At 35.8% G+C, this 13726-nt stretch overlaps 1 protein-coding gene across 1 annotated transcript in view; it reads right to left on the reverse strand.

Annotated features, from left to right (window-relative positions):
• The window catches only part of LOC136032300 (neural cell adhesion molecule 2-like), a 145022-nt gene extending 144052 nt beyond the window's left edge, over positions 1–970 (reverse strand). Inside the window, exon 1 of the mRNA XM_065712587.1 lies at positions 813–970. Coding sequence (XP_065568659.1) covers positions 813–852 — 40 coding nt within the window. The 5' untranslated portion in view covers positions 853–970. The remainder of the gene's footprint in view (positions 1–812) is intronic.
• Between the last annotated feature and the right edge of the window lie 12756 nt (positions 971–13726).

The raw sequence follows: 13726 nt of genomic DNA on the forward strand, positions 1-13726 counted from the left end.
ACACGGCCACCGAATTCATTTAGGCTATATTCGTTTGGCATGTTTCTTCCTCATTTTTCTTTGCCAAAAAAAGTAATGTAAATGTTTAGTTTCGTCACAAGCTGTCTAATCTGGAAATTATACTGCAAAGCAGCATAATTTCCATACTATAGTTCTTAGAAATGCTAATTCTAGGAGCGCAACCATTTCTGGTTGACCCTCCTCCTCCTCCTTTGGGGCAAACTAAAGATGCGTAAAATGGGCTTGCTTACAGGTAACATTACCTAAAGAGTAAAGCGTATTAGTCCATGAGCCCTGCGGGCAGCGGGGCGAGGTATGTATTCTATATTTATGTAATAATCCTCGTTTGAAGTTTTTTTTTTTTTTTTTTTTTTTTTTTAGTTTTATCACTCTGTTTAATAAATATAGAATATAGGCTAATACACTTCGCTCTATAGTTAATGTTACCTGTAAGCAAGCCCGCTACACATTTTTAGTCTCTATGGAGGGGGATTTTATAAAGCTAAAATATGCACTTTTCCAATAATGACAAAGAAACAATATGCGATCATCAGAATCTTGTTATATGCAGTAATACGCAAATTATACATTTTGCGACGAAACTAAACATTCACCAAAGTAATTAGGCATCACTATAGGCCAAAGGCTTATCGCAGATTTTTTGTTCAGGGTACAGAAAAAAAAAACTTTAAAGAAAAGCGTCAAGATTATTTAGCCTGATCGAAAATGCCTCTTTTTCCTCTAGGATACCTCCTTAAGGAGAACTAACATTTCTAAAACTTTAAACCCCCTATAAAAAAAAAAAAACTTACCAGCCAAAGAAAAAATCAAAATGGCAATCCAAGCTTTCATCTTCTTGATATCCTGACTAAAAGCCAACACTTCTATCCTAGACAGATATAACAGTCACTTCTAGCGACAAGATTGCAACTGAGCAACAAAAGAAGCGGAGAGGTAGAGCGAAAAAGAGGCTCGGTGCCAACGCCAAGGATCAGCAACTCTAGATAGCCGCACTTAGTAGAAAAGAAAGAAAATTTAACAGAATATTCATTATAATTAATTACTAGATCTTGAAGTATTCTTCGATTACACCAGTTTGGTTCTATAATTTGATAAATCAAACTTATTTTTACTGAAATATAAAACGACCTAAAGTGAATTTTGAAAATTTTATCCATTGAGTTTAAAGCAAGATTTTTCTCCTGTAGAGGGACAAGTAATGGCGTATCCAGGAATTTTGCTTGGAAGGAGGGGGTAAATTTTTCAGGGGGTTTACAAAAACTTCGAAAAATGTGTTAACATTTGTTAATATGTGTTTTGTGACGTTTTCATGAGTCGAACAAAAATTTCAGGGAGGGGGTTAAACCCGGTACTCCCCCTGGAAAAAGTTTTGGGAATAAAACAGTAGTATTTTCTGTTGAAGGGCATTCGGAAGAGATTATATGACTTTTAAACACATTTATTCTTTAGTGTATTAAATGTCAAGTTTCAGAGCCCTTATCGTTTTCAGTAAAGAAAACCATGGGCAGTGAAGGAAAAGCGGGGGGGAGGATTAGGAACTGATCTCATCAAAATCTCAAGTTTGCTTGGCTTTCCCACTCTCCCATATGCTGGGCCTTAAACCCCCCCCCACTACCCCGAAATGTTGATACGACTCGTAGAAACTTACAGAAACGAACGTAAACAAGTTTCTAACGCGCTTTTTAAAGTTTTTGCAATTGCACCCCCCTCCCTCGAGAAAAAATCTTGGACACGTTCTTGCTTGTTGGAATGCATGTCTTTGAGGATGAAACCCCCCCCCTTCCCCTCGATTGGGAATTGGCTCATTCGATTGGAAATTGAAAGGGCTATTTTTCAGGGGGTTTACAAAAACTTCGAAAAATGTGTTAACATTTGTTAATATGTGTTTTGTGACGTTTTCATGAGTCGAACAAAAATTTCAGGGAGGGGGTTAAACCCGGTACTCCCCCTGGAAAAAGTTTTGGGAATAAAACAGTAGTATTTTCTGTTGAAGGGCATTCGGAAGAGATTATCTGACTTTTAAACACATTTATTCTTTAGTGTATTAAATGTCAAGTTTCAGAGCCCTTATCGTTTTCAGTAAAGAAAACCATGGGCAGTGAAGGAAAAGCGGGGGGGGGGAGGATTAGGAACTGATCTCATCAAAATCTCAAGTTTGCTTGGCTTTCCCACTCTCCCATATGCTGGGCCTTAAACCCCCCCCCACTACCCCGAAATGTTGATACGACTCGTAGAAACTTACAGAAACGAACGTAAACAAGTTTCTAACGCGCTTTTTAAAGTTTTTGCAATTGCACCCCCCTCCCTCAAGAAAAAATCTTGGACACGTTCTTGCTTGTTGGAATGCATGTCTTTGAGGATGAACCCCCCCTCCCCTCGATTGGGAATTGGCTCATTCGATTGGTAATTGAAAGGGCTATTTTTCAAGGGGTTTACAAAAACTTCGAAAAATGTGTTAACATTTGTTAATATGTGTTTTGTGACGTTTTCATGAGTCGAACAAAAATTTCAGGGAGGGGGTTAAACCCGGTACTCCCCCTGGAAAAAGTTTTGGGAATAAAACAGTAGTATTTTCTGTTGAAGGGCATTCGGAAGAGATTATCTGACTTTTAAACACATTTATTCTTTAGTGTATTAAATGTCAAGTTTCAGAGCCCTTATCGTTTTCAGTAAAGAAAACCATGGGCAGTGAAGGAAAAGCGGGGGGGGAGGATTAGGAACTGATCTCATCAAAATCTCAAGTTTACTTGGTTTTCCCACTCTCCCATATGCTGGGCCTTAAACCCCCCCCCCACTACCCCGAAATGTTGATACGACTCGTAGAAACTTACAGAAACGAACGTAAACAAGTTTCTAACGCGCTTTTTAAAGTTTTTGCAATTGCACCCCCCTCCCTCAAGAAAAAATCTTGGACATGTTCTTGCTTGTTGGAATGCATGTCTTTGAGGATGAACCCCCCCCCCCCCCCTCCCCTCGATTGGGAATTGGCTCATTCGATTGGTAATTGAAAGGGCTATTTTTCAAGGGGTTTACAAAAACTTCGAAAAATGTGTTAACATTTGTTAATATGTGTTTTGTGACGTTTTCATGAGTCGAACAAAAATTTCAGGGAGGGGGTTAAACCCGGTACTCCCCCTGGAAAAAGTTTTGGGAATAAAACAGTAGTATTTTCTGTTGAAGGGCATTCGGAAGAGATTATCTGACTTTTAAACACATTTATTCTTTAGTGTATTAAATGTCAACTTTCAGAGCCCTTATCGTTTTCAGTAAAGAAAACCATGGGCAGTGAAGGAAAAGCGGGGAGGGGGGAGGATTAGGAACTGATCTCATCAAAATCTTAAGTTTGCTTGGCTTTCCCACTCTCCCATATGCTGGGCCTATAAGACAAATATTTTTAAAATTTTCGAATTCCTTTTCTATGGAGCCAGGACAATGTCCAAGAAGAAATCACCAGAAAAATCCTCAATAAATAATTATAAATTGTTGGTTGAGATTTAAATATAAAACAAAGTCTGTGCAGAATCTCAAACGAGTTAGATAGAGGAGAAATGACAGATATTGATTTAACCTTATCTCCAATAAGCATATTAACTAAAGAACTTTCCGGGAAAAAAAAGTTTTTCAAAGAAATGTAAAGTACCATATAAAACTGTAAGCCAGCAGAAATAAATTCGTACAGTAATAAAAAACTCAAACGACCAAACATTATTATTAAAGAATAACTAAAACCCAAAACGAAAAGAGATTGAATAAAAAAAAATTACCCCAAATGTATAGGTAGTAGGCTAATATAAATGAATACATAAATCTTAAAAGATTTGCAAATTAAATTGATTATTTAGGTCAAACTTAAAACAAACAATAATAAAAACGAACAAGTTTCGCAGAAACTTAAGAAATAGCTCATTCGATTTCAGATTGAGAGGGCTAGTGCCCTTTTGAATAGTTGAAAGTGATCGGAGGACAATACCCCCTTCCCCCACCCAATACCAATCATTGCCCCGAACACATCCAATCAAAATTTTGAGATAGCCATTTTGTTCAGGGTAGTTTAAAGGTACATAAATTATGTTTTTGAGAATGACAACCCTCCCACGGTCCGAAGTTATGCCCTGGGGGTATATAAGGATAGTTTTAAAAGGATGATCGTATAAACTTCGGAGGGGGCTTATTGGATTGGTAATCAAAAGCAGGGGGCTAATTGGATAGGAAATTACAAGTTCAAGTACCCTTTAAAGAGTCAAAGCAATCATAAGGCAACTACCCCCCCCCCACGTCCTATTTCTCCAAATGTGTCTAATAGAAATGTGAGATAGGGTATTTGCTCAAAAATAGTCTAAAAATTACATAATAAGGCTTTTGGGGATGATCCAAACCCCAAAGTCTGGGGGCTAGGGTTGTAAGGCCCAAGGGACATTTAAGGTTGGAAATGCATAGTTATAGTTTCCTGTTATAGGTGGAACGTAATAGAAAACAAAACTAGCCCCCCTCCCTGAAATTCTCTATGACCCAAAACGCATTCGATCGAAATTATGAGACAACTATTTTGTTATCAGTAGTCCAAAAAACATATAACAATGTTTTCAGGAGGGACACAACCCCACAGAGCATGGGGGCAAGGGTTGTAAGTTATCCCCCAGGACGTATAAGGTTTTTATTAAGCGGGTTGTCGCATAAACATTAGATCGGATGGGGCACATTTGATTAGAAATTGGAAGTTTTGGTGCCCTTTTTAAGAGTCAAAAGTGCATGGAGGGCAATCACCCTCCCCCCTAGCCCCATCATTCCCCAAAATACATCTGATTACAATTTAAAGAGAGCTATTTTGTTCAGCATTGTTAAAAGGTCCAGTAATTATATCTTTGGGGATGTCAAACTCCCCACAGTCCCCAGGGCAAGGGCTGTAAGTTAGGCAATTGGTTCATGGTGTACATGCAGTAAATGTTATCGAAAAAGGTATGCATGTTTGATCTTTACTTTCCAAAGAGACGAAGGGCATTCAGGCGAGCCTTTCAGAGAATGTTGAGGGGAACTAAATCAAAAAAGTTATGTGTATACAGATTGTCTAAAGGGTGTAACTCAGGAACGACCGAGTACATTAGTTTAGAACTTTCAGGAAATGATAAGGGAGATGATCAACAAGGTAATACTTGCATGCTACCGATACTACTACAGTTACCACCAGTATTGCTACCCCTCTACTTCGTTTACAATATTGGGGGGGGGAATTTGAACTAAACCAAAAGACGATATATGCAAGCACATTGTAAAAAAGAGCGTGTCTCAAGAATTGATTTGGGTATTAAGCTGGAACTTTCAGAGAATGGTTAAAAGAGAACATCATCTAATCAAAAGGCAATATGTGCACCCTACTGCTAATACTACTATCAGTACTAAATTTACTGCTACTACTACTTCTATTGCAACCAATTGTAAGGCTAAGACCGTTGGGATGAAAATTTCAAGAAGTATATGAACATACAGGTTATCAAGAGGACATATCAGCAATGTCATAGCATTAACTAATTGTATTAAGCTGAAACTTTCAGGCCTTGATGAGAGGGATGTTCTACTGACCAAAAGCCAATGTTTTAATACTACTACTGCTACTAGTAATATCACTATTACTATTGATACCATTAGTAGTTATATCAAAGGCTATTATAGCAAAGGGCACTAAGGTGAAACTTAGGGAGCGCTTAGGGGGAGTATCAGTTAAACAAAATACTGTATGCATGCAGGTTTTCAAAATGACATATTAGCAATATCATAGGCAGCACCAATCTATAATAGCTAGAAATATCACTGAAATTTTAAAGGAGCTAATTTGATTAGCTCCAAATTAAAAGCTCTGGTGCCCTTTTAGGAGTGAAAAGATATTGGATGGCAAGCAGGCCTTCTTTTAAGCCCATTCATTTTCCAAAAACATCCAGTCAAGATTTTGAAAAAGCCATTTTTTCAGCATAGTAGAACGGTCAAACAACTATATCTCTAGGGATTTTTGAGCATCACACCCCCTCCCCCCCCCCGCAATTATGTAATTGGCCCATTATGCCTTAAAACTAATTCTTACTTTAAACGAAATCAAAAGGTGTTGTGGGTATAATTGTCAATAGGACTCCTTGGCAATGTATCGAGAACAACTGGGGCTAAAACTTTCGGGCTTACTACTATTAGTACTTCTGCTCTTACAATTTAAATGAATCAAAAGAATGTAAGTGTATACAGGTTGTCAAAGAGCATTGATATATTCTTTTGGGAATGACATCAAACTTTATTTTCAGGTCAACTTGAGGAGGTATAAAATTAAAAAAAATACTATTTTCGTCAGGATTAAACATTGTTGAAAAAGTTTCTCCAATGTACTAACAGCAAACCAAACTATGGATTCTTATCGAAAAAAAAGGATATAAAATACTTTTTTTTTTCCGTGAAATAAATCATGTCAATAAAAAACGAACCGATATTAATTTGAAAAACTTTTTTCATAAAACAAGTTTTTCAAAGAGAAGTAAAGTGTCCCATTAAACCAAAAATAATAAAAAATAGTCAAGTAATCTCCTAAGGGTGAAACTAACACAAGTTACTATCAATCAATAAATTGAATTCAAAACGAATAGAAATTACAATAAATAGGCGAGTCAAACTCAAAACGAGCAAACATTAACATTACTAGGGCTGATAACTCCCGTGCCTTCCCAAAACAAGAAAATAATTTTCACTGTACTAAAAAAAAAAATACATTTTAAACATTTTCACTTTTTTTTTACCACTTGACTCGCCCTTGACTCGCCTATTTATTGTAATTAAATAAAAAAAACAAGTTTTTTTAACTGAAAGTAAGGAGCGACATTAAAACTTAAAACGCACAGAAATTACTTCGTATATGAAAGAGGCTGCTTCCTCATCAACGCCCCGCTCTTTACGCTAAAGTTTGATTCTTTCTCTCAATTCTTCTTTTTAAAACAGTAAAAAACTTTAGCGCAAAGAGCGGGGCGTTGATGAGGAAGCAGTCTCTTTCATATACGAAGTAATTTCTGTGCGTTTTAAGTTTTAATGTCGCTCCTTACTTTCAGTTAAAAAAACTTGTTTTTTTTATTTAATTTCTGAACGTTTTTGAATCAATGCATGTTTTGATTTTGGCTCTCCGCAGAGGAATAATCAAAACGAAATTTGCATTTTTTTTTTTTTTTTTTGGCTCAATGGCTTTCTCATAATTTTGATCGAATGATTTTGAGAAAAAAAAAGAGCAGGGGACGAAGCCTAGTTGCCCCCCGATTTTTTGGCTAATTAAAAAGGCAACTAGAACTTTTAATTTTTTACGAATCTTCTTATTGGTAAAAGATTTACGTAACTTATAAATTAGCTTACGTAAAGAACTTTTGTATTCTCATGTTTTTATTACATATATGAGGGGATTCGCCCCATCGTCAGTACCTCGCTCTTTACACTAAAGCTTAAATTTTATCCCAATTCATTAAGAATGACCCCCTGAATCACAAAAGCCGTAGAATAAGTAGTTGAAATTACTGAAAATATTTTAGCGTAAAGAGCGAGGTATAAGAAGGAGGTGAGCCCCTCATATGGGTAATAATTTATGTCTGTTTTAAGTTTTATTGCTGTTCCTTACTTCCAGCTGAAAAAGCTTTTTCACTTTTATTTTTTAATTGTTTTTTTTTTAAATAATGCTAGTAAATCCTGCTCTCCCTTCATGGAAATTTTCTTCTCCCATTACAAATTCTCGAAGGAAAGTTCCCCCAGCATATCCCCCTCTTCTCAACCCCTCCCCCAAACCAAAAAAATTCTCCTGAAAACGCCTGTATACTTCCCAATAACCATTACTATATGTAAGCACAGGTCAAAGTTTGTAAGTTGTCGCCCCTCCCACGGGGACTGTGGGGGAGTAAGTCGTCCCCAAAGACATAGTTATAAGGTTTTTCGACTACGTTGAATAAAATGGCTATCTCAGAATTTTGATCCGTTGACTATGGGAAAATAATTTGCGTGGGAGGGGGCCTAGGTGCCCTCCAATTTTTTTGGTCACTTAGAAAGGGCACTAGAACTTTTCATTTCCGTTAGAATGAGCCCTCTTGCAACATTCTAGGACAACTGGGTCGATACGATCACCCCTGGGAAAAAAAAAAAAACAAAAAAACAAATAAACACGCATCCGTGATCTGCCTTCTGGCAAAAAATGCAAAATTCCACATTTTTGTAGATAGGAGCTCGAAACTTCTACAGTAGGGTTCTCTGATACGCTAAATCTGATGGTGTGATTTTCGTTAAGATTCTATGACTTTTAGGGGGCGTTTTCCCCTATTTGCTAAAATAACGCAAATTTTCTCAGGCTCGTAACTTTTGATGGGTAAGACTAAACTTGATGAAACTTATATATTTAAAACCAGCATTAAAATGCGATTCTTTTGATGTAGCTATTGGTATCAAAATTTTTTTTTTTAGAGTTTTGGTTACTATTGAGCCGGGTCGCTCCTTACTACAGTTCGTTACCACGAACTGTTTGATTTCTGTACTGTTTAGTTTCATTTCGTTCATTAATAGTGAGCTGCGGTAGTTTTACCCCTGGAAGATTACTTGAATTTATTTCTTTTCATTTTTGGCTTAAAGAAACTCTTCAATTTTCGTTGAAAAACTTGTTTTATGAAAGAATTTTTATAAATCAATACACCGAATATTAAGTTTTTTTTTTTTAGCTCTTTCCAAGGACTGTTCAAGACACATAATTTTCAATAAAATGCAAATGACGAAAATTAATCGTTTTAAGATTAATTTATTCATGTATGTTACTACCTGTTATCACTATATTTGCGATGATTGTCTATTTAGTTTCTGTTTGTTTTTGGTTTCATTTATTCTTTAATAGTAATTCCTTGTCGTTTTGGGTTTTGATTATTATAGGAGTTTATTTCTGCTGGTTTACAGAAAAGCCTTTTTTATAACTGCAGATAGTTTCTTTTGACTTAGTCCAACATACTCATCTATGTTTCTCACAATTTCACCTAATTTCACCTAAAATCCACCTAAAAACCCTTAGCCTTTTCGAACACACCCAAAACCAAACATTCCCTCCTTTCCCAATGATAAATCAATAAAATAGACACATTACATAATTTATATTCCTTGTCCATAAGGCATAGCCTCCGTAGAAGTATAGCAATTAGACCATGTGGCTATTTTGAATAAAACAATTTTTCAAGATTTGAATCAGTCTTTCTATCATTAGAAGATTTCTATTATTAGTAGATATCTAACATTTCTATTTTTCTTTTTTCAAGATTCTATTAATTTTGGTTGTATTTATCTTTTGACAAATACTTAGCATACAACTCCACTCGTTTGGCCACAACTTGACTGGCATACAATGATCTAAGTACGGTGCCTGTATGGATTAACAGGCAGTTTATTATTACCATGGCATAAAGTAATTTCTGCTGTTTTTGAACATTAATGGGGCCATCATTTAAAACAGTGGTTCCCAATCTTTTCAAATCCTATAACCCTTAAAAGATTTCCATCGTAGTGTGCCCTCTTCCGTGCAGTACTATTAACCACCTATAATACTTAAAGATATTATTTTTATTTTCTTCGTCATCTTGATAAAGACTGAGCTTAAAAGGCACAAATTAGAAATATAACACAATTGAAAATTGAGTATATTCATGAGGTTAGAAACAAGACTAAATCTAACTCAATTCCTTTTTTAAACGAAAATTAAAAGAAAAGGAACGTGTAAGCTACTGCTATAAGCCCAGAAAACAAATCTAGACTTAGATTGGATACACTTTTTTTTAACATAATCTCAGAGTAACAAAACGTTTTGTATGTTTTGATTTTTTCTCAACTATAAATATTTACGAAGGGACAACTAATACTTTCATTTATGAACAGAAAACTTAATAATTCTCAATTAGTTCCTTGAGATTGGGTTGGATCAAAGATTTTTTAAATATGGACACAGCGATGATAGGTAGAGCCTTAAATCTGGAGCTGGATCAAGTTTATTTTTTTCATTTTTTCTTGATAAATACATAGAAGCGTGGTATAATACCACATTTTGCTTCCTCTGAGAGTTCGACATTGCTGTCCATCAGAAACTATGAAGTTTGAACTTTATACTGGTTCTTGTGAGGCAGAATTCCCAAAACTGTAGTTTCTTTATCATGGACTTAATCTTATAAGATACCTTGAAATTGTTGACGTAACTTTTTTTCATATGTTAGTTTCTGAAATATTATCACTTTAGTACGTAATCTGAAACCAATTATAATCATGGAACTTGAAAATCAAATGAAACGGCAGATCCTCGAAAAAAACTTGAGCTTAATATTTCCATTCAGACAACCTTGTAAGTACTTTTCCTCGAAATAACCGTCACACCTGTGCGTGAAAGAGCGGTTCGACATGTAGTCTGTCCATATTTTCACATAACAATATTAACAGGCTTTATTCTGTTGCATTTCCCTCAATATATTTCACAACTTTAACTGCTTGGTTAAGAACTTCTTTCAATGACAGAAGAACGAGTTGTGAAGCTAGGCTTTGTCAATGGATAGCGCAATGGCTTCAAAAATATAGGGGGCTATGTCTTTGGTGCGACTTCTCAAACCTATGTAACAACCAGACATTGACTTACCGCCATCTGACACATCCCCTCTGACAAACAGTATTGTCTGATAAGCGGATTTTCTCGATGTTGTTTATATGTTTTTTTACTCAAAATAGATTTGACAGTATCTTTACTGCAGTCAGAAATAAAAATTTGAGGGATTAAGTAATACTGAAGAGTCTGATATTGAATCGTGGAAAAGTTTTAGTCTCTTGAGCGTCACTATTCCGTGATTCAGTTTTCCCACTTATTGTTAATATTAAATTAGCAGCAATCCCACCAAAAGCCACAGCTTAAAAAAAGTTTTAGAACCATCACAATTTTCCTACAGTATCAACAAAAATCTGGTGGTTTTAATAATCTTATTGCATAAAAGCTTAACAAAAGTTTGAAAAACTCTGCGTTTGTGTTCAATATTTAATGTTTTAATGCCCTTTATTGGTCCGTGATGAAATGTAGACTGAAAGTTGTTCCTCGAAGATTTTTGGTAAAATTGCAGTTTTTTCTTATAGCGCAAAGCATATCCAGATTTAATTCTATTAGGCTACTTAATTTTTAGATTTAGATTCAGGGTAGGTTTGAAAAACACAAAAAAGAACTGTCGCTGTCACATCCAAATCATTGCGTTGCGTCAAAAGTTTGGATTTATCGGCTTTTGCAAGTATATCAGCATACTAAAAAAAAACGGATAATCAGAAGGGAGCATAACTCCAAGGCTTATTGACGACGAAACAGCTGGAAATGCAACTGGGGAGACTTGCAGTCATACTTCGTTAGGCAAAGATGGACGCCCTAAAACTTTTAAAAGAGATGTAATGTTACTGCTATGTTGCTACTGCAACTAACAACAACTCGTTGCACTGCCAAGCCATCTGAAGCCAAAACAACTGCGGAAGTTCGTTGCGCTGCCACAACTCGTTCCACAACTAACAACAACTTGTTGCTCTGCCAAGCCACCTGAAGCCAACAAAACTGCGGAAGCTCGTTGCACTGCCACAACTCACAACAACTCGTTCCGCAACAAACAACAACTCGTTGCACTGCCAAGCCATCTGAAGCCAACAAAGCTGCGGAAGCTCGTTGCACTGCCACAACTCGCAACCGATAGCAAAATAAGTAATATATATACGAATTAAGTCTATACTGTGTGAAGTGGTACCCAAGCAAGCTAACGATTATATAAGATGTAGGTAGATCTAGTGATATGAACGCATATGACCTATTGGTCGAACACGTCAGACCCCAAACAACAACAACAAGTGTGGAAAATTCGACCGAGCAGTGCGAGATTCTCCTCTTTTTAAAACATTTATTTTTTCTGTGCTTATCGAACAAATTAGTATCTTCGGAGGATTCAGGTTCTTTGGACAATTAGCTGTATTCAGTTACCTGAATACCTACTACAACTAACAACAACTCGTTGCACTACCAAGCCATCTGAAGCCAAAACAACTGCGGAAGTTCGTTGCGCTGCCACAACTCGTTCCGCAACTAACAACAACTCGTTGCACTGCCAAGCCACCTGAAGCCAACACAACTGCGGAAGCTCCTCACGTAAGTGAAATTACTCGCTTGATTGATCAACTCATTACGCAACATCCGCTCTTCACTTTCATTTGTTCCTAGTTTAAGGAACTTAATTTTCTTAACATTAATTTTCAAACATCCCATTCTTAAGCCCTGAACTCAAAAATTCTCCAAAAATGATATATTTTACTATCATTTTTTATTTAAGACACAAGTACCGTCCGCATGATCTAAAATATATGCACAAAAACAACATCACTATGACAGTATGTTTACTGGGAAAACCTGCTAATTCACAGCCTGTTAAAAAAAAAAGAACATGTGAGTAACATTTTCCATAATAGCTTTAAAAATTCCATAGAACATTGCTTTAAAAATTTCATAAAACATAGCTATAAAAATTTTCGGAGAAAGTTTCCAAGGTGGCGGGGGAATTCCACGGGGGCAGAATCTTCCATATTAAAATGAATTTGATTTGGATATCTTCTCCTACTCTTTGCATACATAATCAAAACATATTAATACGGTAATTTACATATATGTATGGTAAAATAAAATTTTATTTAGTCTGGATTAACTCTATAGGGGACGCATAACTTTCGGATAAGAAATCGATGTTCCTATTTTTTGATTCAATATATTATGGTGTTTTTCTACTTCTCAATGGAAGGGCAAATTTTGGGGAGGGGGAGCAAAATAGTGGCTGCTGGTTAACTGGGGACCAAATACACTGACTATGAAAAACATGCGCATAACGAAAAGAAATAAAGATATCACTGCCTTATGCTTCCAAATTAAAAAGTTTGCTTGAGTTCTATTGTTTTATTTTTGCACCATGTTCTGCGGGACAGTCAAATCGTTCATAATAACCATTTCAGAACGAGGTGCCCTTTAAATTCAATTTTTGTATCCATTTTTATACTAATCTGTTGTTGCTGTGTCAAATATTGGACCCCTGAGGAGTGCCCCAAACCCGATCAATTCTTTTTTTATAGAATTTTTTAATTTATAAAAATAGAGATAACCGACTTCATTTGGTTTCTTCATATTGAAATTATTGTATGCATAGGCCTTAAGGCTGTTGCACCAAAAGGCTCTAAAGACTGGCAGTAAATGTTGCAAAGTTGAGTAACCTAACTGTTGCAAAGTTGAGAGCTTGATTAACATTTTGAACAATTTTCAAGCTATTAGGAAGAACTTAAGGTCTGGGTATTCAATAGCAGATAAAATCTTTATATAATTTTAAAAGAGTATATTTCTTAAGTGGCTTAAAAGATCCAAAAGTCTCGGATTTCAAATATTCCTTACAAGAATATTCTCTGTTTCTTTGTGATATAAATCTGAAACAGCACCTATAATTTAAAATAATAGATGCTAAAATAACAATGTATAAATTGTCCATAAAAATTTTAATGCCCGTTTGTGGTGGTAATATCAATACTCTAACATCACGACTGACTATTCTTCAATTGAGATATACACATATATGCATGAGAAATAGGAAAACTTGGTATATTCGCTCACGAGAAGAATTCAGGGTCTGAAATATCCCAT

The sequence above is a fragment of the Artemia franciscana genome, chromosome 1 (genome assembly GCF_032884065.1).
Source record: "Artemia franciscana chromosome 1, ASM3288406v1, whole genome shotgun sequence".
Classification (NCBI taxonomy): domain Eukaryota; kingdom Metazoa; phylum Arthropoda; class Branchiopoda; order Anostraca; family Artemiidae; genus Artemia; species Artemia franciscana.